Source organism: Chelonia mydas, chromosome 1, assembly GCF_015237465.2.
Source record: "Chelonia mydas isolate rCheMyd1 chromosome 1, rCheMyd1.pri.v2, whole genome shotgun sequence".
In the NCBI taxonomy this organism is placed as follows: domain Eukaryota; kingdom Metazoa; phylum Chordata; order Testudines; family Cheloniidae; genus Chelonia; species Chelonia mydas.
The window spans coordinates 6,788,763-6,813,654 of record NC_057849.1 but is presented as its reverse complement, the minus strand read 5'-3'; the positions used below and the strand labels follow the sequence as shown (position 1 = coordinate 6,813,654).

The 24,892-nt window shown below is 46.5% G+C and overlaps 2 protein-coding genes across 2 annotated transcripts; both read left to right on the top strand.

The window, feature by feature from the left end:
- The first annotated feature begins 3,972 nt into the window (after window positions 1-3,972).
- LOC119565167 (olfactory receptor 51G2-like) lies at window positions 3,973-4,908 on the top strand. The gene has a single exon (XM_037889622.1). The coding sequence runs from the start codon at window positions 3,973-3,975 to the stop codon at window positions 4,906-4,908; it is 936 nt and encodes a 311-aa protein (XP_037745550.1).
- A 6,420-nt stretch (window positions 4,909-11,328) lies between these two features.
- LOC102936874 (olfactory receptor 51G2-like) lies at window positions 11,329-19,512 on the top strand. Its single transcript, XM_037889810.1, has 5 exons — window positions 11,329-11,408; window positions 11,943-12,062; window positions 13,390-13,434; window positions 18,448-19,284; window positions 19,392-19,512. Exons 1-5 carry the CDS (start codon window positions 11,329-11,331, stop codon window positions 19,510-19,512), a joined length of 1,203 nt encoding a protein of 400 aa, XP_037745738.1.
- Window positions 19,513-24,892: the final 5,380 nt, after the last annotated feature.

The window sequence follows — 24,892 nt, the reverse complement described above, 5'->3', positions numbered from 1 at the left end:
GCACTGGCCCAGAGTGCAGTGAATGCAACGTCGTTTTGTTTGCCACATACATTTTCAGTGGATGCAATCATGGAGACTTGTTTTATTGGTGTATGTGCAGCCCCAACCCTGGTCCAGCATTATTCCCTGTTAAAAACCATAAATAAAACATTTACTTATACTGATTTATATACCCTTGGACCTGCCCAGTATAAGTTAGATGCCTCCATGTTTTCTTATTGCCTAGCCAATACAACCCTTGCCCCCTCTTGTATGAGGTTTGTAAATGCTACTCACATTGGGGAAAATCTCACCAATGAAGAACTTAAATGTAATAACAGTGTGGAAATCTCCTTTGTCTATGGGCACATGAAATTGCCAGCAGGGTGGTTTCTTATATGTGGCAGACATGCGTATTCCTCTGTCCCGGCCAATAGTTCTGGGGGTCCCTGCTTTCTTGGTCTCGTGGCCCCATTGATTTTTCCATACCCTCCGCAGTTATCTGCCCGTCATAAAAGGGATGCTATTGATTGATTCCACCTGTAAGTCAGAGGTAACCTTATTCTCAGAGACTGAGGCAGCAGCTCTGGCCTTTTTCTTAGTTGGTATTTCTGGGCTTGTGGTGCATAATTATCACGCAATAGAGCACCTTGCCTGCACGGTGGCAAAGGGCATTCATTTAACCTCAACCGTCCTGGCCCAACTCTCACATAAGTTAGGGGAAGTACGTCAGGGTATGCTACAGAACAGGCTAGCTGTAAATTATTTGCTTCTATGCCATGGTCACCTATTCAAAGAGTTTGCAGGCATGTGTTGCTTTAATATAACAAATGCAGGGCCATCCATAGAAGTTAATTTACAACACCTAAGGCAGATGGTAAAGGGCATTCATCAGCAAACTGGGGAGGATTGGCTAGGCTCATTATTCTCTGGTTGGGGCCTTTCCCCGTGGCTAAGTGGGTTGTTTAGCCTATTATTTAAGCTTTTCTTTCCTGTATTCATCATGAGTAGCACCTGACCCAAAGGACCAGTAAGGAGACATGATACTTTCAAATCTTGTGGTGGGGGAAGCGTTTTGTTTGTTCTCTTTGTTTACGTGGTTGTCCTCTCTTGGGACTGAGAGAGGTAAGACAGAAATCCATCTTCTCCTGCCTATCCTAATCCGAGTCTCCAATATTGCAACCAGTGTAGGTAAGCCAGGCAAGATGGATGAGTTTATCTTTTGTTTTATGTGAATTTTCCCTGTCTTAAGAGGTAGGTTTATTCCTGTTTTCTGTAACTTTATGGTTTAGCCCAGAGGGGGATCCTCTTTGTTTTGTATCTGTATACCCTGTAAAGTATTTTCCATCCTGAGTTTACAGAGATGATTTTTACCTTTCTTTTTTTAATAAAACCCTTCTTTTCAGAACCTGACTGATTTTTCCATTCTTCCAAGATCCAGGGGTTTGGGTCTTTGATGGTTTTGTAACCAATTGGTTAGGATATTATTCTTAAGCCTCCCCAGGAAAGGGGCCGTTGGGCTCGGGGGGATATTTTGGGGGAAGATGTCTCCAAGTGGTCTCTTCCCCTGTTCTTTCTTTAAAACGCTTGGTGGTGGCAGCATAGGGTTCAAGGACAAGGCAAAGTTTTTACCTTGGGGAAGTTTTTAATCTTAGGGGATCTTTCATGCGGGTCCCCACATCTGTACCCTAGAGTTCAGAGTGGGGAAGGAACCCTGACCGGGTGACTTTTCATAGAAAATGGAACATTGTTCTCTGAAAGCTCAGCTGCCATGATGCTACCCAGCTGCAGCTGCCTGGATCCTCCAGAGGAATGGAAGGCTTTTCATCTGCCTCATCCTCAGAACATAAATGATGGTTGAACTGATGAAGGGACCCCCTTCCTGGAACGATCCGAGGGAATTATTCCATGTAGGGAGCCTTGTGGAATCTCCCTTCCCTGGCCTGCACCCTGGGTTTGTAATACAGGACAGGGGCTACTGGGGAGAAATCTGGTCCTATATTAATAATATTTTCATTATTAATTTACTTATTTATTAATTTTATTTCAGCAAGATCACAGCTGTGACATTGTTACCATGTGGCCGCCCCCGAGGTAGCCAGGTGACTAATCGGAACCACACGAACAGGGACGACAAACCCGGATCCCAGGAGTAGAGCCTGCAGCAGGGCCTGGCACTGCAGTCCAGTTGACTAGCATCACCGTGCATCCCCTGTGATTTGGCCTCCTGCAGTTTGCCATTGGCTGTCACGGGGATTAAACCTGGTGCAAACAAAGCCGAGCAGCTGAGGTTCCCTGATGGCCAAATAGGCCCCAAGGGAATGTGCAAACCTGCTTCATAAAGACAGTTCCCTCGCTATCTGAACAGATACTGCCTGCAGCCTGCTGCCCACGCAACCTGTCCGGTGACTCCTTGTGCTGCAGGGTGAAGACCTCTGGTGTCAGCAGCTCCCCTTCCAGCAGGAATTGGGTACGTTGGCAGGTTTGGCTATCTTTCAAATGTGAAGTGAAGGGGAAAGGCTGCAAGGTGTTTCCATTGGCAGATATTGTCTGAAGCAGCAGAGGACTCAGTGATGGGGCTGGAGGGAAGGCAGCGCAAGGTCATTTGGGAACTCCTCCCCTACATCTACCCATGCTGCACAGTGAATAATTTCAGCTACACAGAAATCTGACATTCCAAGCGAGCTCAGAGTGTTAAAACCCTGATGCCCTGTGTCAGGATTTCTGAAGGGCTCCTCTTTCTGTAGATGCCGTGTGCTCTGAGCCCGATAATGCTCTGGGCTGAGCAAGAAGAGACCCCAGGGAATAAGAGTTACTAGTTCCCCAATCACGCCAGGTTTATTTTGTCCTGGAAATTTAATCAGCAAATGCATTTTCAACCATTTTATTCTCTGGTTCGATTGTGAATGCAAGAATTCAGGGCCGTGCACTCAACCACTCTGTAATACCTGTGAAAGACTTTCCAAAAGGTCCTGGAGAACAGAACCGCTGGTCGGTGTTTCAGCAAAGAGTAGATCTGAGGTGCATGAAAGGGGAGTGTAATAGTGGTTTCAATGTAATTTACACACATCACCTGTCACACGAGCATGGCTGAAGTAACTTGCACACTCAGCTGGATATTAGTGCAAACTTAGTGTTTGCACTATTCATCCTTTTGTAACACCAACCCCACCCCGCCCAGCTGAAATAACTCTCTGTCTTTTCTGTCAAGCTTCTCATTTGCCAAATACAGGATGCAGATCCTGTGAGGATTAAGGAAGTCTATAGGACAATTGAACTCTCTGCATTCAGTCAACATTGGCTAGGAAATCATTTCAGCTTCTCTTGGAGGGATTTTGGGAGGTCAGAGTATATTACTGGGAGCATTTGGCAAGGGAAAGTTAATGGAGTCCTCTTCTAATTGAATTGACACTTGTAAATCTGGAGTGATGCCGTTACAGTCGATGTTATTGAATTCAGAAAATGGTGCGAAAAATGATCTCATGTGCTCCAAAGAGGTAGTGGCATAATTTGGACTCTCCGGAGAGGATAAAGTAAATAAAATATATATAATGAGGCAATGAAACACGTAAATAGCTTCAGTACAGGGTAGATAAATACTATGACCGTTTTCACCGTGCACTTGCCACGTGTTTACACACATGTTATGATACAATGGGCCATACTCAGAAGTGCAGGGCCAAAAAGGGTGTCTGTGGGAAGGTCACAATTGCAAAAGCACACAGTGCTCAGATAGGCTGTGGAACGCTGAGCCACAAGATATCAATGGGGCCAGTTGCTTAGAAGAATGCAAAGAGGGACAGGGTGTTTATATGGATTACTATTGGTGCTGAAAATCCAAAACTATGTTTTTGCTGATCTTCCTTGAACTCCAGGGAGTCTCTAGAATTCCACTCAGAGCAGAATGATGTCTCAATAAATATCATCTAGTCTCCTGTTCTTTTTCCTTCCAGGAAGAAAAGTTTAAAACTCATCGGAGCTTCTCAGTCCATTATGTCAGCTGTCAATGAAACCAAATTCAACCCTGCCGTTTTCTTTCTCACCGGGATACCTGGGAAGGAAGACGTCCATCTCTGGATCTCTATCCCCTTCTGCTTTGTGTATGTTACTTCAATAATAGGAAATTCACTCATTCTGTTTGTTATAAAAACAGATCCAAGCCTCCATGAGCCCATGTACATTTTCCTTTCCATGTTGGCCTTCACAGACCTTGGTTTATCGATAACCACCATACCGACGACACTGGGTATATACTTGTTTAACTCTAGGGAAATCAGCCTCAATGCTTGTTTTACCCAGATGTTCTTTATCCACTTTCTCGCAACAATTGAATCCGCCATGCTTTTGATGATGGCCTTTGATCGCTTCGTTGCAATCTGTAACCCACTGAGATATGCTTCCATCTTAACCCTGCCGAGAATAGCCAAGATGGGGTTGGTGGTTGTGCTAAGAGGTGTGGCCATAGAATTACCATTCCCCTTACTCCTGAAACAGTTCCAATACTGTCGAGAAAACGTCCTCTCCCATTCTTACTGCCTGTACCAGGACATCATGAAGTTGGCATGTGCGGACATCACAGTCAATAACATCCATGGCTTATTTGTTACACTCATAACTCTGTGGTTGGACTCACTGCTCATCTTCCTCTCTTATGTGATGATCCTCAAAGCAGTGCTAAGCATCGCATCCCACATGGAGTGCCTCAGGGCCTTGAACACCTGCGTCTCCCACCTCTGCGCCGTCCTGGTCTTCTACATGCCAGAGTTCAGCCTGACTGTCATACACAGATTCTGGAGGGGCTCTTCTCCCTTGCTTCAAATTCTCCTGGGCTACACCTACTTGCTGGGCCCGCCCCTGATTAATCCAATAGTGTACAGTGTGAAAAGCAAACACCTTCGTGCAAGGATAATTAGGGTGTTTGTCAAATGAATAGTCATTTCATCATATGGTGACACAGGAGTTAAGAAAAACAGGCCATGGCCACCTATTCAATCCTGGAACCTTATGTGTGAGTCTAGGGCCACATCTACATGATCTCCGATTGCTCTGCTGTCGACTCCAGAACTCCACCAGGGCAAGAGGAGGAAGCGGAGTCAACAGGGGAGCGGCGGCCGTCGATCCAACACCGCGAGACTGCGGAGAAAGTGATTCTAAGTCAATCTAAGATACGTCAACTTCAGCTATGCTATTCTCATAGCTAAAGTTGCATATCTTAGATCGATTCCGCCCCCCCAGTGTAGACCAGGCCTAGAAGAGCTACTGATTTCCATTCTTTAGAGAAAAAGAATTACTTGTGGCACCTTAGAGACTAACCAGTTTATTTGAGAAAGCTCATGCTCAAATAAACTGGTTAGTCTCTAAGGTGCCACAAGTACTCCTTTTCTTTTTACGAATACAGACTAACACGGCTGTTACTCTGAAACCACTCTTTAGGGAGAAGTTCAGAAGGGGTGTAAGACGCGGAGTAGTGGAAGTGGGGCTGTTCCCACTCGCTGGTCAGAGAGGACAGGGCACTGGGGGAAGGAGACCAAGGCAGGCAGCAGCATATACAAAGTGACTGTGTTCGTGGAGAGCCAGGGGACTGGTGAGATGTTGGCCCATGAAGAGCCGTATCGGTGGCTGTTCCAACCTCAGAATTCCGGTCAATACAGTGAATCCAGAGAAGGGGTGTGGAGGTTGTTTTCCATTCCTGGCCTGTCACACTGTCCAAATCACAGAACCATAGAATCATAGAATATCTGGGTTGAAAGGGACCTCAGGTTATCTAGTCCAACCCCCCGCTCAAAGCAGGACCAATCCCCAACTAAATCATCCCAGCCAGGGCTTTGTCAAGCCTAACCTTAAAAACTTCAAAGGAAGTGTGCCATTGGCCTCCTTGGCAACAGGGGCACACTGTTGACTCATATCCAGCTTCTCGTCCACTGTAACCCCTAGGTCCTTTTCTGCAGAACTGCTGCCGAGCCATTCAGTCCCTAGTTTTTAGCTGTGCATGGGATTTTTCCATCCTAAGTGCAGGACTCTGCATTGGTCCTTGTTGAACCTCATCAGATTTCTTTTGGCCCAGTCCTCTAATTTGTCCAGGGCTCTCTGTATCCTATCCCTACCCTCCAGCGTATCTACCTCTCCTCCCAGTTTAGTGTCATCTGCAAACTTGCTGAGGTCTTGCAGAGCTCTTCTGCAGTCACAGTCCTGGTGCTTCCTGAGCGCTCTGGGAGCTGCATGATCCATGCACCAGCTGTGGACAGGGGCTATTCAAGGGACACAGTCCCGCACCCTTCCCCCATGCCCTCACCCAGGTGCTTGAGACTGAGTCGTGTCAGAGACATGATTAACACAGGAGCCCCAGGAGAAGCCATTCAGGTAACATCCCCTACCCATTGTTGATGGCTCTGCACACAGAAGCATATTTCCTAGGACTCCTCCCCTCTGTTTGTGCTGCCCCAGCAATGCAAAGGGGTAGAAACAGGCCTCAGGTCTCCAACAGAGTCACAACAATCTCCTGTCTCAGCCCAGCCCATTCAGTGTAGGGTGAGCACCTTCTCAAAAGCCAAAAGCAGGACACAGGCAGGAGCCCTGCCCCCTACCATGGCCTCGCCCCTGGCCCTCTTCTTCCCCCTGAACTCCCACCACCTGGTCCTCCTCTTTCCCCAAGCCTCACCCACTGACTAGGCTGGACATCACAGACAGGCCATGGTAAGAGGAGCCCAGGGAGCAAGTGCTGCTCTGGGGAACCCCAGACCCTCCACCTGCCCCCTAACCTGGGGCATGGCCTCATAGCCGGTGGAGGGGGAGCTAAGGACCTCCTCCACCCCCTAACTGTGAATAGGGTGGCACTGCCCATGAGCCTTGGGCAGGCGTGGATCGGCATGGCAGGTAATTCAGGACAAATACTCTTCTAAAGTCATTCAACCCACACTGGGACTTGAACTCTGTATTTCGGGACTCTCCTGCCCAACTGGGGATGGGCAGTCCACCCTAATTCACCACTCCTTTTGCCCCACTACCACAGCCAGAGCCAGAGTAGCGAGCCCCCCTCTCCCAGAGCAGCCCAGAGCTTCCACACACCGCATGGCTGAACCAATGATCCCCCCAACCCACCCCCAATGTTGGAGGAGCACTGTGCTGGCTGGAGCACTGCCAGCCATGCCGAGCTCACTCTCCTGAGTCCCCAAGAGAGCCACCTATATTAATGAGCTTGTGTTGTACTCCTGTGCAATGCAGAATGGTATAATTTGGGGTTTATACTCCAGTAAGGGAACAAAGGCTGGGGAGTTGGGAAATTGTCTGTTGTCTCCAGCCTGTCCTTGAGTGGCTCGCTAAAGCACTCAGGCAGCTCAACTGGGTGTATGGCGCCACCTACCGTTGTGTTGGGTGATAACAGGGCTTGAAGAGGCTGTCTTTGTCACCAACAAAGCAGTGTACGATTGGCCAGCCATGCTGGAGGGTTGAGCGGCACAGGGGTTCCCACAGCACCAAGACTGCACCCTGGGGGTGACAACCAGTCACAGCGGTCTGTGTTTCTCAGCTTCCTGGTTTCATCAGTAATCTCCATGGAGTGCAGCGAGATTCCTGAAGGAGCTGAGTAGCACATATTGCCTCCTCAGCTACCCTGGAACCTGCATGGCACATAAGAATAAAAAGTTCCCTGTGCGAACCCTGCAACTGGCAGCGAGTGGCCACAGCAGCACCAGGGAGGCTTAGCCTGTCCAGGCCTATGTCCACCACTGGCACTGCCCCCCGTTCAGTCTTTGTTCCTCAGGTGTTTCCAGGAGTTCCCTTGTGTAGGGAGTGAGGCCAAGAGATGGTGTTATTCCCCAGCTTAGATAGCGGAAAAATACAGGTAACCACAATGGAGTTCAGTGTCATGTGGTCTGGTCACATGCTGTCAAGGCTGAATCCCCACTCTGTCACTCCGAGTGCAGAAGATGGCAGCCCAAAAGGAGTCTAAAAAATAATACTGGCCACTCCAGGCTTGTAGTAAACTCCCAAGGTTACAGCTTTTCTCTGACCTTGGCTTGGTAATTGCTGCCACCACCCAAATGCAAAAAAACAAAAACAAAATAAAACAACTTGGACCCAGGAAGGAGCACTTGGGAATTCCTCTCTGTGGGGGACCCACAAGTCCTCCCCCCGTTCCCTGGGGAAGAACTGGAAAAGAAAACAAAGGAAATTAGCTGTTGCCACCAGCTAATCAAACAGCATGTGCACAAACCTCTTAGAACACCAAAAATCCAGTCCTCTTCTTAAAAAACGGAAATTTTATTAAAAACGAAGAGGAAGAAAATACATGTGGAACTTAGGCTTTTGCTAGATTTGAAAAGAGCAATTCCAAAAATTAAGCACCCAAAATAGCTTTCTTGGGGTTCAGCTTAACGGTTACAAGCAAACAAAAGCATCTGGGGTTAGCACAGAGGAGCTCCAAAAGTCAAAATAAAGAAATAAACCTAATCACGTCTATTTAACCATGCCCTGTCCCATGATTTCTTCTAGGTGTGGAAGATGAATTTTCATACCTGGTTCAAGCCTTACACAGCATTGCTGCTTACAGCATTGCTGGTCCCTGTCTCTTTCTCCAGAGAACAACAGACAAAGGGAAAGTTTCTTTCCCAATTTGAAAAATTCTAGCCTTCCCATTGGCTCTTTTGGTTAGGTGCCCACTCCTTTTCTTTTACCTGTGGGCTTGTTCACCCTTTACAGGTAAAGCAAAGAGAGAAGAGACACCAAGAGGGATTTTACAGCTAACTGCCTGTCTGGGTGTTCATAAAAGGGAGCTACCCCCCCTACACCTTCATTTATCACATGCCCCCCAAATCACAGACAGTGCTGGCCAGCCTGGTTCAGGTCAGGTCCACAACGGCTGGGATTTCTTCCTGGAGGTTTAGGAAAGAGAATTAATAAATTATATGCACCGCTAATTTTACTAATAATTACATGAAGAACTAAACAGTACTTTTACATTTTAAGGAGTACAATGCCTTAGAATGCAGGGACATTTTTACCTGGCTGATTCTGGGAAACCTTCCTGGCAGAGTGCATCAGCCACTTTGTTAGCGGCTCCTGAAATGTGTTGTATCTCAACATCAAAGTGTTGAATAGCTAAACTGCAGCGAAGATGTTTTTTGTTCGTCTCTCTGACTGTGTGAAGCCACTTCAGGGCAGCATGGTCAGTCTGCAGTTGGAAGCGCAGTCCCCAAATGTATGGGCGTAGCTTCTCCAGAGCATACACAATGGTGTAATCTTCTTTTTCGAAGAGTGACCAGTGGCTTTGCCTCTCAGAAAGTTCTTTTGCTGAGAAACACGGCAGGATGGAATTGTTGATGTGGTCCTTATTGCTTTTAAACTCCTCCTGCACCATGCTCGGATGCATCTGTGATTCCCCATGAATCTGAGAATATAGCCACATCATCAAGGTAGGTGACTGCAAATTCCCCAAATCCAGCCAGAAGATTATGTAACAATTTCTGGAAGGTGGAGGGTGCCTTTTCCAGTCCGAAAGGGTGCTACCCCCACACAGAAACTTCATTTATCTCACATGCCCTTGCATGCCCGACTGAGTCATAGGAGCCATTACCAATAGGCCGTCTGGAACATTCTCAGGAAGGCTCACCTGGTGAGGGATAAACTTCTCTTAAGGCCCACTGTTTCCCCTAATGGCCCTGTCAAGGTTCCTTCCCCACTCTGAACGCTAGGGTACAGATGTGGGGACCTGCATGAAAACCTCCTAGGCTTATCTTTACCAGCTTAGGTCAAAACTTCCCCAAGGTACAAAATATTCCACCCTTTGTCCTTGGATTGGCCGCTACCACCACCAAACAAATACTTGTTACTGGGGAAGAGCTGTTTGGAAACGTCTTTCCCCCCAAATACTTCCCAAAACCTTGCACCCCACTTCCTGGACAAGGTTTGGAAAAAAAGCCTCACCAATTTGCCTAGGTGAGTACAGACCCAGACCCTTGGATCTTAAGAACAATGAACAATACTCCCAACACTTGCACCCCCACTTTCCTGGGAAATGTTGGATAAAAAGCCTCACCAATTTGCATAGGTGACCACAGACCCAAACCCTTGGATCCGAGAACAATGAAAAAGCATTCCGTTTTCTTACAAGAAGACTTTTAATAGAAATAGGAGTAAATAGAAGTAAAGAAATCCCCTCTGTAAAATCAGGATGGTAGATACCTTACAGGGTAATTAGATTCAAAACATAGAGAATCCCTCTAGGCAAAACCTTAAGTTACAAAAAAGATATACAGACAAAATAGTTATTCTATTCAGCACAATTCTTTTCTCAGCCATTTAAAGAAATCATAATCTAATGCCTACCTAGCTAGATTACTTACTAAAAGTTCTAAGACTCCATTCCTGTTCTATCCCCGACAAAAGCAGCATATAGACAGAAAGAGACCCTTTGTTTCTCTCCCTCCTCCCAGCTTTTGAAAGTATCTTGTCTCCTCATTGGTCATTTTGGTCAGGTGCCAGCGAGGTTACCTTTAGCTTCTTAACCCTTTACAGGTGAGAGGAGTTTTCCTCTGGCCAGGAGGGTTTTTTAAAGGGGTTTACCCTTCCCTTTATATTTATGACAGGCCCAGTACCCTGAACCGGCTCTTCACAGCTAGCTGTCTTCAATGGAAACATTCTGCCTGGTGGTTGTCAAGCCAGTGTAACCACATTTGGACCATAGATACATAGTCTATATTCATAAGTTCAGATATAAAAATGATACATGCACACAAATAGGATCATCATATTCTGGAAACCATAACTTTTTCATAGACACCTCACAGGCTATATTTTGTAGAAGATATGTTAGAACTGTGTCATACACATATCGCAAGGATACTACTGTGATGAATATGCGGGCAGTGTCACAACCGTCTCCTCAGCTGCCCTGGAACCTGCAAGGTGAAAATAACAACCTCAAGTTTTTTTGGGCCGAGAGAAGCTTTTCCCCAGGTTGGCTTCAGGTCTCAAGACAGGTGGAGTGTCACAGCTCGGGCGGGTGGGGGGACGGCTCCATCCCCGTGGGCTGTGGAGGCTCTGGGCATCTCCAGGATGGGGGGGCTTGGCATTCCGGGTGCAGGATATGGTGTGCCTCGTGCAGAAGGAGTGTGGCCGGCGGGCTCGCCTCCCCGAAGAGTGACGGAAATATACGAATCTCTAAATCTGTGGTATGCCCACACCTTGAATACTTTGTGTAGTTCTGGTCACCCCATCTCAGAAAAGATATATTAGACTTGGAAAATGTACAGACAAAGGTGACAAAAATCTTTAGGGGCAGGGAAAAGCCTGGGGATTTTCAGCTTGGAAAAGAGACGACTCAGAGGGAATATGAGAGAGGTCGGTAAAGTCATGATTGATGTGGAGGAAATGATTGAGGAAGAGCTATTTGACCCTTCACAGGGGTCCCCCGTGAAGTTAATGAGCATCAGGTTTAAAAGAAACAAAAGGAAGTATTTCTTCACACAAAGCACAGTCAGCCTGTGGAACTCATTGCTAGGTGACGTTGTGAAGGCCAAATGCGTAACTGGGTCCAGGTAAGATCAAGGGAGAGAGGTTCATCAGTGGCTATTAGCCAGGATAGTGAGGGACGAAACCCCATGCTCTGGTGTCTGTAAACCACTGACTGTCAGAGGATGGGAGCAGACAACAGAGGATGAAACACTTAATAATTCCGCTGTTCTGTTAATTGCCTCTGAAGCATCTTCACTGGCCATTGTCAGAAGACAGGACACTGGGCTAGATGGACCATTGGTCTGAATCCATGTGGTCATTCTTATGTTCTGAATCTGTTCCTCTGATGGATGGTTTGATTCAGACAAGCCTTTTCCAGGGGCTCCTTCCATTATAGAGCTTGTGTAGCCACCATCCATGGTAGGGTGACAAAACATATAGTTTCAATATGTATCTTTTTGGTCCAGAACAGTCTCTTTTTTAATTCCTGTGTCAGACTTTTTTTTTTCCAGAAGAAGGCATTTGTCCTGTTTCCTCTTGCTGACTTGGTCAGCTGAGAACAGCAAAGAGGACATATGCCCACTTCTGTCAAAGATGTGGAAAAGTGGAGAGTGGAGGAATGTTCGGGGGAGGTGAGTGGAGATGCCAGCCACCTGCAAGGGATGAGGCAGAGCTGTTGGGGAGGAAACAGCCTCCTGAAATCTGAGGGGGCCCCTACAGAGTTACAGCAATAGGCAACAGCATCTCATTGGGTTGGGAGGCTTAATGCGATCATCTGGGGGTCTCCTGTTTTCTCTTTGGGAATTATAGTCACCCTAAGGGGCTGCTCAGTGTGGCAGGCTGATGGAGGGCTACTGCCAGCTAGTGGCGTGGGCCTGTAGCACAAGTGACAGAGGCTGAAGGTTTGAGCTGGAGCTGGGCTGGAAAACACACAACATTTTGACCCAAACTAAAATGTTTCCTTTGCATCCTTTTTGGGGGTTACTTTTCATAGGAAATGGAACATTGTTCTCTGAAAGCTCAGCTTCCAGGTGCCTGGATCCCCAAGAGAAATTGGAGGCTTTTCATCTGCCTCATCCTGAGAACGTAAATGATGGTTGAACTGATGGAGTCTCGAAACCTCCTGACCAGTCTGCAGGTGGGTTATTGTGCCCATTAACTACTCTAACCAGCCTTCCCATCTATGTGTTGCCCCCTCCACACTGTACAATGTGCCTTCAGCAGATCCTGCAGGCAGTGGCTACTGTGACATGCCCTGGTAGCACATCTCTGGTGAGCCTGTGCTAGCAGGGAGCTGGAGAGGGTTCTAGAGCAGGTGTGGAGGCCCAGAGATTGTGGGTGGGGGGCCTAGCTACCAGTGGATCACCAAGATCTTTGCGTAACTTTGGGGATCCCTTGATCCTGGGTCCCCCTTTTCATTCCTCGGGAGAAGGGAAGGGAACCCCCCTCCTGGAACGATCCGAGGGAAATTTCCATGTAGGGAGCCTTGTGGAATCTCCCTTCCCTGGCCTGCACCTTGGGTTTGTAATACAGGTCAGGGGGCTACTGGGGAAAAATCTGGTCCTATATTAATAATATTTTATTATTAATTTACTTATTTATTAATTTTATTTCGGCAAGATCACAGCTGTGACATTGTTACCACGTGGCCGCCCCCGATGTAGCCATGTGACTAATTGGATCCATACGAACAGTGACGACAAGCCTGAATTCCAGGAATAGAGCCTGCAGCAGGGCTGGCGCTGTAGTCCGGTTAGGTAGGTTCGCCAAGCGTCTCCTGTGATTTGGCCTCTGCAGTTTGCCATTGGCCGTGATGGGGGTTAAAGCTGGTGCACACTAACCCAAGGGCCAACTGCCCCCCACGGGAATGTGCAAACATTCTTCATATAGACAGTTAACTCCCTATCTCAACAAATGCTTCTGCTCGTGCAACCTCTCTGATGACTCCTTGTCCTTTAGGGTGAAGACCTCTCGTGTCAGCGGCTCCCTTCTAGCAGAAATTCGGTACGTTGGCAGGTTTCACTCTCTTTAAAATGCAAACTTGCAGGGAAAAGTCTGCAAGCTGTTTCCATTTGCCGCTGTTCTGTGGAGCGGCAGAGGACACAGGTGGGCTGTCGCGGTAACTCTGTAGTGGGGCTGGAGGGCAGGCAGCAGTAGGTAGCTTAGGAGCCCTTCCTCTACATCTTCCCATGCTCCATGATGAGCTGTGCAAGCAACACAGAAATGTGACATTCAAAGCGAGCTCGGAGTGTTAAAACTCCAGTGCCCTGTGTCAGGATTTCTCAAGGGCTCTCATTTCGAGAGGTGCTGTGTGCTCTGGGCCCGATCCTACGAGGAGATGAGTGAGAAGAGACCCCCCTGGAATATCAGTGACTAGTTCCCAAATCACCTCCTGTTTATTTCCTCCTGGAAATTTAATCAGCAAATGCATTTTCAAAGCTTTTATTCTCTGGCTCGATTGTTAAGGCAGAAATTCAGTTATGTTGCTCTGTGGTAACAGGTCCGATAGGGCATATTTTTGTTTCCTGACTGGCTGAGGGCTCCAACACTTCTAGCCTATAGATACCCCTCAGAGTTATGGGGCTCATGGTATCTCTACCCCCGTTCTGGTCTCTGAGTGCCAGATGTCAGACCTCAGACCCTGCCCTTTCCTAGGGGTGGAATCCTGCGATCCTCCCACCCTCAGACTAGGCCCTGGGCTACAGTACACTGTGGGTGGACTGTGCTTGCTGAGTGGGTTCGGCACCTGTGGTTCTTCCCTTTGGGAGTCTGTGAGTAGTGGTGAGACGACTGACCAGCCAGCTTTCTAGAGCCAAAACACTGTTTAGTCTGAACACAAGGAATAAAGTGTAACACGGGAGAATTAAAGGGTTTTCAAACAACAGTCTATCCTTGTCTCTTACCCCAAGCCCTCCCATTCTGACGGCGGACACAGGCAGACTTCCCTACTGCTGTTGGTCCCTGTCAGTCTGAAGAGCTTCTCGGGATAATATAAGCTGTGTAATGTGGCTGGAGCCCCAAAATAGGCTATTCCCAGCTTGTAGCTCTGGTGTTGTCTCTCAGCTGCCTTGTTTCTGAAAGATGGCTTTTATGGATCTGTTGCTTCCCTTCCTGCTTGTTTTCTAACAGCCTGCTATTAAACTAAGAGAAGCTGAACTGGTTTAAAGTAATATAGCCATAAGATAAACATCCCCAAAATTAACCCACTATAGCTCTACAGGAAACATCCCAAGAATTGGGTTTAACTCACTGTCATAAATATAAAGGGAAGCGTAAACCCCTTTAAAATCCCTCCTGGCCATAGGAAAAATCCTCTCACCTGTAAAGGGTTAAGAAGCTAAAGGTAACCTCGCTGGCACCGGACCAAAATGACCAATGAGGAGACAAGATACTTTCAAAAGCTGGGAGGAGGGAGAATAACAAAGGGTCTGTGTCTGTCTGTATGCTGCTTTTGCCGGGGACAGAACAGGAATGGAGTCTTCGAACTTAGTAAGTAATCTAGCTAGGTATGTGTTAGATTATGATTTCTTGAAATGGCTGAGAAAATAGCTGTGCTGAATAGAATGAATATTCCTGTCTGTGTGTCTTTTTTGTAACTTAAGGTTTTGCCTAGAGGGATTCTCTATGTTTTGAATCTAATTACCCTGTAAGGTATTCACCATCCTGATTTTACAGAGGTGATTCTTTTCTTTTTACTTCTATGAAAAGTCTTCTTGTAAGGAAACTGAATGCTTTTTCATTGTTCTAAGATCCAAGGGTTTGGGTTTGTGGTCACCTATGCAAATTGGTGAGGATTTTTACCAAACCTTCCCCAGGAAGTGGGGTGCAAGGGTTGGGAGGATTTTGGGGGGAAAGACGTGTCCAAACTATGTTTCCCAGTAAACCCAGATAAAGTTTGGTGGTGGCAGTGGAAATCCAAGGGCAAAGGGTAAAATAATTTGTACCTTGGGGACGTTTTAACCTAGGCTGGTAAAAGTAAGCTTAGGAGGTTTTCATGCAGGTCCCCCCATCTAGAGTTCAGAGTGGGGAAGGAACCTTGACACTCACACATTCATTTTGTCAGCTCAGCTCTGTCTGTCACAATACCAGAACCTGAGGAGAACCAGTCAGCTATTACCCCAGGGAGAGAGGATACTAGACTTTTGTTTGCTGACAAGTGATTGAATGAAGGCTGAAACACTGTGAACTTTTCAGATTCTGAAGAAATCCAGATGACAGATGCTACAGTTTAAGTCCAGCTCTAAAATGAGAAATTATCTCTGAAAGTAGATGAGAGGGGAAAGAATGGGTTGACATGTGTGTACTAAAGTGCAAATGTGTAAAGGTTAGGCCAACATGTTTCATTGTAACCCAAACATTAGAAACCAAACTTTGATGACATGGCATGTATATTGAAAGCCAGCAGCAGAGTTGTTGGAATCTCTGTACAGGAAGGAGCCGTGGTAACTTTACTACTTAATCATAGAATCATAGAAACGTAGAACTGGAAGTCACCTTGAGAGGCCATCAAGTCCAGTCCCCTGCACTCATGGCAGGGCCAAGCACCATCTAGACCATCCCTGACAGGTGTTTGTCTAACCTGCTCTTAAAAATCTCCAATGATGGAGATTCTACAACATCTCTAGGCAATTTATTCCAGTGCTTAACCACCCTGACAATTAGGAAGTTTCTCCTAATGTCCAAACTAAACCTTCCTTGCTTCAATTTAAGCCCATTGCTTCTTCTCCTATCCTCAGAGGTTAGGGAGAATAATTTTTCTCTCCCCTCCTTGTAACAACTTTTATGTACTTGAAAACTGTTATCGTGTCCCTTCTCAGTCTTCTCTTTTCCAGACTAAAACCCATTTCTTTCAATCTTCCCTCATGGGTCATGTTTGCTAGACCTTTAATCATTTTTGTTGCTCTTCTCTGGACTTTCTCCAGTTTGTCCACATCTTTTCTGAAATGTAGAGGCCAGAACTGGGCACAATACTCCAGTTGCGACTGAATCAGAGCAGAGTAGAGCGGAAGAATTACTTCTTGTGTCTTGCTTTCAACACTCCTGCAAATGCATCTGAGAATGATTTTTGCTGTTTTTGCAACAGCTTTACACTGTTGACTCATATTTAGCATGTGGCCCACTATGACACTTAGATCCCTTTCCGCAGTACTCCATCCTAGGAAGTCATTTCCCATTTTGTATGTGTGCAACTGATTGTTGCTTCCTAAATGGAGTACTTTGTATTTGTCTTTAATGAATTTCATCTATTTACTTAAAATCATTTCTCCAATTTGTCCAGATCATTTTGAATTATAATCCTATCCTCCAAAGCACTTGCAACCCTTTCCAGGTTTGTATCATCTGCAAACTTTATAAGTGTACTCTATATGCCATTATCTAAATCCTTGGTGAAGATATTGAACAGAACCGGACCCGGCAATGATCCCTGTGGAATGGCTTTTGTATAAATGTTATGCCAAAACTTTTCATTGTTATATAAATATTAGAAACCAAACTTTCATGACAGGATGTATATTGAAAGCCAATGGCAGAGATGTTGGAATCTCTACAGGAAGGAGCAGTGGTAACTTTACTGCTTAATTGGTATTGTTTTAGAAAGCATTTTAGAAGTACTCCACATACTTTTTGGAACGGATTTGTGCTGTTAACTCTTTGTTCAGTGAACAGTTGTATGATACTGTCTCCTGGTAACTGATCAGAAGTTCTTTCTAACACTTACATTCAGGGACATGAACAAAATCCCTGTGCAATACCTGTGTGAGACTTTCCAAAAAGTCCTGAAAGATCAGAACTGCTGGTCTGTGTTTCAGCAAAGAGTCGAGCTGAGATCCAGGAAAGGGGAATGCAATAGTGGTTGTATGTAATTTTCGCCCATCACCTGTTGCACGCACATGGCTGAAGTAACTTGCACACTCAAATGGATACTAGTGAAAACCTAGTGTTTGCAGTATTCACCCATGTGGAAGGCCTACCCTGCCCCTGCACAGCTGAAGTAACTGTTTGTGTTAGCTTGTAACTTTGCAGATATCTACAGAACCTTGGATGGGGAGAGGATGCAAGTCCTGTGACGATGAAGAGAAACTCGTTGGGTGATTGAACTCTGTGAATTCAGTCAACATTTGCCAGGCAAAGCACTTCAGGTTCTCTTGTAGGGACTTTTGGGGTCAGAGTGTATCACTGGGAGCATTTTTAAGGGAAAGTTAATATAGCCCAGTTCTGATCGAATTTACACATTTAAATCTGGAGTGACGCAGTTGAAGTCAATGTTATTGAATCCAGAACATACGCCTAAGAATTTATCCCATGTAGTGCAAAAAGGCACTGGCATAACTGGGACTCTCAGAAGTGGAGAACAGTTTTAAAAAATACATATAAGGAGGCAATGAAACACATTTGTAAATATCTTCAAAGCAGGGCATATACATACAATGACCTTTCATAACCAGGCAATTGCCATGCGTTTATACACGTCATGATAAAATAAGCCACATTCCAAAGTGAAGGGCCAGAAAAGGATGTCTTTGGGAAGGTCAGAACTCTAAAATCACACAATGCACATTAGGCTGTGGAACTCCCAGGCACAAGATATCAATGGGGCCAAAACTTAGCAAGATTCAAAGAGGGACGGGATGTTTATATGGTTAACCAGAAAATCCAATTACAATAATGAGGATTTTAAAAAGAGTTTTGTAAGGGTTCTAAGCTTTCCTCATTTACACCACAAAATATGTCTAACTACTGGGTGTCAGGGGGGAACATTCCCTGGGAGCAGGTTATCTCATAGCTGCCTATTTCAGGGCTTCTTGAACCTTCCTCTGCAGCATCTAGAACTGGCCACTGGGCTAAATGGACTGCAGGTCTGATCCAGTCTGGCAGTGCCTATCTTCCTATTGCTGTAAATCCATTACTATGTTTTTGCTGATCTACCTTGAACTCCTGAGAGTCTCTAGACTTCAACTCCGAGCAGAATGATGTCTAGTTAAATATCATCTAGTCTCCTGTTCTTTTTCCTTTTAGGAAAGAAAGTTCAACACTTCTCAGACCTGCCCAGTACATTACGTCAGCTCTCAATGACACCAACTTCAACTCTGCAGTGTTCCTTCTCACCGGTATACCTGGGCAGGAAGACGTCTATCTGTGGATCTCTATCCCCTTCTGCTTAATGTATGTTATTTCAATAGTAGGAAATTCAGTCATTCTGTTAATTATAAAAACAGATCCAAGCCTCCATGAGCCCATGTACATTTTCCTTTCCATGTTGGCCGTCACAGACCTTGGCTTATTGATAGCCACCATACCGACGATATTGGGCACATTCTTGTTCAACTCAATGGAGATCAGCCTCCATGCCTGTTTTGCCCAGTTGTTCTTCATCCACTTGCTTCAATGCATTGAATCCTCCATGCTCTTGTTGATGGCCTTTGACCGCTTTGTTGCGATCTGTAACCCACTGAGATATGCCTCCATCTTAACCCTGCCAAGAATAGCCAAGATGGGGTTGGTGTTTATGCTAAGAGGAGTAGCCATAGTAGTCCCACTCCCCCTTCTCCTGAAACAGTACCAATACTGTCGAGTCAATGTCCTCTCCCATTCCTATTGCCTGCACCAGGAGGTCATGAAGATGGCTTGTTCAGACATCACAGTCAACAGCATCTGTGGCTTGTCTGGTTCACTCTTATCGATGGGGTTGGATTCGCTGCTCATCTTCTTCTCTTATGTGATGATCTTCAAAACAGTGAGCATTGCATCAAAGGTGGAGTTTCTCAGACCCCTGAAAACCTGTGTTTCCCACCTCTGTGTTGTCTTGCTCTTCTATATACCAGAGACAAGTTTGTCTGCACATAAGAGTGAGCTGTAGCTCACGAAAGATTATGCTCAAATAAACTGGTTAGTCTCTAAGGTGCCACAAGTACTCCTTTTCTTTTTACAGATTAGGGAATAGTTCTTCTGACTTGCTTCAGATTGTCCTGTCTGTGCTTCAGATATGTCTACCTGCTGGTCCCACCCCTGATGAACCGAATCGTGTACAGCGTGAAAAGCAAACATCTTCGTGGGAGGATAATCAGGTTGTTCATCAAGTGAAGGGTCAGTTCATCACCTGGCTCCAGCGCCTGTGACATGGGAGATTAAAAAACGCTCCACCTATTACATTATGGACCCTTACATCCAGGACCAATGAGATATTCATCTCCATTCAATAGAGAAAGCTTCTGATGGGATCTAAGGCTTGGAGCAATGAAATAGGGGCTGTCCTCACCAGCTGGGGAGTGAGGACAGGGAACTTGGAGAAGGATACAATGGCAGGCAGCAGCATTCACCTAGTGACTGTGTTCATGGAAATCCAGGGCACCGGTAGGTTCTTGGCCCATAAATAGCCGTATCAGTGGCTGCTTTGACCTCAGAATGTCTGTCAATACAGTCAATAAAGAGAAGGGGTGTGGATTTTGTTTACCATTTCACCTGGCCTGTCCCTGTCCCATCTCTGGTTAAACATCCAGGGGCCATGAAAAAAGCTGCAGGGCTGTTCTGCAGTCACAGTCCTGGCCCTTCCTGAGCGCTCTGGGAGCTGTGTGATCCATGGGGGCTGCACCAGCTGTGGACAGGGGCTATTCAAGGGGCACGGACACCCCCCCTTCCCCCACGCCCTCAGCCAGGAAATTTTGACTGTGTCCTGTCAGAAACATAATTAACACAGGAGTTCAGGAGAAGCCATTCAGGCAGCTGCCCCCACCCCCATTGATGGCTCTGCACACAGCACACCTACTGAGCAGGGCAGAGCTGTGTGTGTGAGTGAGGGTCTGACACACAGGAGTCCTGGAAAGAGACTCAGGCCCAGACTCCATCCCTGTCTGCTCCATTTCTGCTTCCCCAGCAGTGCAAAGTGGTGAAAACTGGCCTCAGCTCCCCCACAGTCACCGCCATCTCCTGTCCTAGGTCAGCCCATTCAGTGTGGGGTGACTACCTTTTAAAAAGGCAAAAGCAGAACATATGCAGGAGCCACATCCCCCCAATGACCCAGTCCCTGCTCCTCTTCTTCCCCCTCTGCCTCATCCCTTCCTGCAAGCCTCACCGCTGCTCCTCCTCTTTACCTGAGGCTCCACCCCCTCTCCAGGCCCAACACCAGAGACCAGATGTTGTAAGAGCTGCCCAGGGAGCCAGAGCCACCATATGGAGCCCCAGACCCTCATCCTGCCCCGGGCAAGTGGCTGTGGGCCCCAAGAGCAGCCCTCAGCTTGTGTCCCATCACCCCTGGACACCCCAGGACATACCCCCAGGGAAATTGGAAAGTCTGGGGCTCCCCACAGTGACCTGGGCTCCCGGGATAGCTCTTACCACCGCCCAGTTTCAGCTTGGCCAAGGATGGAGCCTCAGGGGAAGTGGAGGACCGGGGGAAGGGCCTAGTGGGAAGAGATGGGGCGGGATGTGTGACAAGCCTGAACCAATGCTCACTGCAGCAAGCAGGGTATGTGTGGGGGCTCCTGAGTAAAGGAGGAGGATGGGCCTGGAGGGTTGGAGAGCCTGTGTTTTGGAGACGACTGGATTAATGCGACCTCTTTATGTGCCCCAAGCTGAGAGTAAGTCATTGCAAGGGCTTTACAAGGGAAAGACAGGGCACCTGCAGGGCTACCTCAGGCCACAAGGGGCTCTCTGGCGTGGCCTCCAGCCACAGGGACTTGACCAGAATGGGCTGTGCTCTTGGAAGCCGCCAGGCTGTATTGTGTGAGGCTAAACTAACCAAACTCTTTTATTCTCCTCGCAGTACAGGTCCTCCATTGCCCTGACCATCCTAGGAGTAAGTAGCTCTTGCTGTTCCTGCTCTCTGAAGTGTATGAGAGATTCCAGCTGGATCTGTCAACATTCAGAAGGCTGGAAGTCTCGCCCTGTGGTTTGTCATGGCTCTGTGACTCAACAGAGTTTGGTTTGATTCCCGTGCCATGTGCGACCATCGGCAAGCCATTGGCTGTCTCTGAGCCTCTGCACAGGTGGATAATAGCCCTGCCCTGGCTCACAGAGGTGGCAGGAAGATAAAGACATTCCAGGTGCTCAGATATTCTTAGACCCTAAGTTTGGGGCGGTGTCAGGGTTCCACAGGGCAACACCTCTGACCTTTGCCTATAAAAGGCTTCTTACCACAGCCTCCTGTGACAGCTGGCCTCTGGGAAGCCCCATGAGTCCAGCCCCCTGGTGTCTGTGGCTAATGTGGGGGTGGTGTTCAGAGTGATAGTGAGGGGTAGGTCGTGGATTTATGAGGGGAGCATTGAAGCATCACGGGAACACCCGAAGTTTCAGGCAGTCACCGGACTGGTGTTTGCCACCTGTTAAGGCTGAATGGAACTAATTGCCAAACAATGGAGTAACAGCCACAGGGAATCATCTTAGATGGTCTGGCTGGGAGAAAGCAATCTGAGTTCAAAGGTCAGATTCACACATTAGTCCTGTAACACTGACACCGCTGAGCCCTATGGTGATTGGGCCCAGGCTCACAGAGCTTAGCAAAGGCTGTTTCCACCAGAAAGGGGCAACCAGAGGGGAAGATGCTCTCAGAGGCACAGTGAAACTAGGCTGGGTCCCAAGAGCTCCATGTTGTCCCAAAAGAATGTAAGTTGGGCCAGTTCTGTTTCTCTGTCTCCAGAGCAAAGCTTGTCTAACTTAGCTTGTAGTGATATGTGAGATAGATGAGTGTATATGTGTGACAGCTTCCTGGTACTTTTAAACCATTTTCTCTAATGCTTTGTGCTGTTTTCCAATAAACCTACTAGTGTTTAAGGAGGCTGGGGGAGATTGTGTCACTCTGGTCACAAGATTCAGGTGTCCCATCAGACCTGCTTCATGATAAGTTTTTATCATGGATGGGGTGTTATTCCCAGCTCAAAGAATGAGATAATTGTGAGAGTTGCCCCAAGACAGGAAAGGAGCTGGTTTAGAGGGTAAGGAGACCATATATCCCAGTTTTACTGTGACAATCCTGATTCTTCTTGTCCAGAAGCTATCCTTGTTGAGTGCCTATCAACTTGTTGAAGTTGCATCCAGATAATGATCCACTCAAGATAATGATTCATAGAGTTATAGAGATTTCTGTTACGCTTGCACCACATTATACAAAGTCAATGCCGGTTGTAGGTGGATCTGTTTGGTATGGTGCGGCGTGCACATTTCATTGTAAGCAGGGACCACAATCACAGTTTTGCTTTTGCTCTTATTCCAATTGATCATTGGCTCATACCCAGTTATAAACTCTGGACAAACATAAAAAATATAAAAAAAGAAGCAAACATATAACGGAAAAACACTACATCTCCAATTTGTTGCTCCTGCCATTCAGAAGAAGTGTGCCATCAGAAAAAACTGTAATTGGAATTGAAACAATAAAGCAACTAAGAATAATTATACCTTTCTCAAATAGGTGTATCAAAGAAGCCATTATTTTAAAAGAGAAAAAGGACAGTGTTAATCTAATCCCCATTGGGTTTGCTATTAAAACTGTAAAAGCAATAAAACCAAAAAAGCCACCTCCCATGACAGAAGGCTGGAAAACGTGGTGGACTGAAAAATAAAATGTATGGGCTACAAATCATCTAAATACAGGAAAGGTACAAATTTTGATTACACTAGAAGGAGACATGACTCCGTACATTAAATAATATTGAATACCCCAACCTCCCCCAAAAATTCATTAAAACAAGCCATAGAAGAAATGGAAAAATGGAAATGAATCCAGAGGAGTTTAGGGATATGGAACAGCTTCCATATGAAGAAAGAGTAAAAAGACGGGGGACTGTTCAACTTGGAAAAGAGATAAGTAAGGTGGGATATAATAGAGGTCTATAAAAGCATGAATGATCTGGAGAAAGTGAAGAGGGAAGTGTTATTTACCCCTTCCCATAACACAAGAACCAAGGGTCACCCAATGAAATCAGTAGACAGCAGCTTTAAAACAAACAACAGGAAGTATTTCTTCACACAACACAGTCAGCCTGTGGAACTCATAGCCAAGGGATGTCGCGAAGACCAAAAGAATAACTGCTCCAAAAAGAATTAGATACATTCATGGAGGATAGGTCCCTCAGTAGCTATTAGCCAGGATGGTCAGGGACACAGCCCCATGCTCTGGGTGCCTCTAAATCTCTGATTACCTGAAGATGAGAGCAGACAATGGTCGATGGCTCACTCAATAATTACCCTGCTTCGTTCATTCCCTCTGAAGCATCTGCACTGGCCACTGTCACAAGACAGGACACTGGGCTAGATGGACCATTGGTCAGACCCAATATCGCCATTCTTATGTTCTTAAATTGTTGCTATAGAGCTGGTGTAGCCACCCTACTAGACCCTACCAGACTGGTGTAGCGGAGCAGCTAACGGGAGTTTTGCGAGTGACTTCTCCAGGTGAAGGAGGAGGGATTACATGACACTTGGGGTAAGTTTGCTGTATGTGTGTTTGTGTTTGTTGTGTTGTGTTTGCTGCTGGACTCAAATCCATCATGTGGTTTGTTTGTTTGGGGAATCATGTGCTGATGGTGTGGATGCTGAGCCTAGGGGCCTCCTAGACAAGATTGAGATCTGAGAGCTTCTTAACGAGGCTGTGATCCCTAATCCCTTTAGCACCCATCAAGCCTTAACTAGGAGGTGGGGCTACTCAGGAAGACCAGGGCTTTAAAAAGCCCACTCCTAAACGAGCAGAGGAGCTAGTGAACAGGAGCAGCTAATGGGAGTTTTGCAAACTGATTTTATAGGTGCAACAGGACTCCTTGTTCTTTTAACATTCCTTAAACTTCTTTAAACTGAAGTTAAAAATCACCCCTTCATAAAAACAAAACAACAACAAAGGAACCAGCTGAAGGAGTAGAAAGAGAATGCAGGCAGAAGTCCAGGAACAGAGTGGAGGCTATCCAGTTTATTGCACCCAATGCAGCATGTATTATATTACCTGCCCTAAGGGTGAGGTGCATTTGGTGCAAGGGGATCCTGGCCCTCAGCGAGCTTGTACAGGCTTTGGAGACCAGGGTGGCTGAGCTGGAAGAGGTAAAGGAAACAGAGAGGTACATAGATGAGACTTTCTAGAACACAGTAAAATGTTCTGAGAGCCTCTGTGCTGTTGAGGAGGATAAAAGCCAAAGGGAAGGAGAGCATCCAACTGGAGCAGAGGGAAATAATCCCATAGTTGGGACCCTCCTTCCAGATGAAGCTGTGGAATCTTCTCACATTGAGGATACCTCTCCAGGGAAGGGAACTCCGGTTATTAGGAAGAGACAGGTAATAGTTAGGGGAAATTTGATCATTAGAAACATAGATAGCTGAGTTTGCAATGACTGGGAGAACCGCATGGTGACTTGCCTACCTGGTGCGCACGTTGCAGATCTCTCGAGACATCTAGATAGGCGTATGTGTAGTGTAGTGCTGGGATACATGTAGGTACCAATGACATAGGGAAGGATAGAAGAGACATCCTGGAGGCCAAATT

Bases quoted from the DNA above. Each gene is read 5' to 3' on its own strand.
- LOC119565167 (XM_037889622.1), top strand. From the start codon at position 3,973: ATGTCAGCTGTCAATGAAACCAAATTCAACCCTGCCGTTTTCTTTCTC.
- LOC102936874 (XM_037889810.1), top strand. From the start codon at position 11,329: ATGATTGATGTGGAGGAAATGATTGAGGAAGAGCTATTTGACCCTTCA. The intron at 12,063-13,389 runs GTGAGTGGAGAT...CTTGTCCTTTAG, and splicing joins TGGAGGAATGTTCGGGGGAG to GGTGAAGACCTCTCGTGTCA. The intron at 13,435-18,447 runs GTACGTTGGCAG...TTTTCCTTTTAG, and splicing joins TCCCTTCTAGCAGAAATTCG to GAAAGAAAGTTCAACACTTC.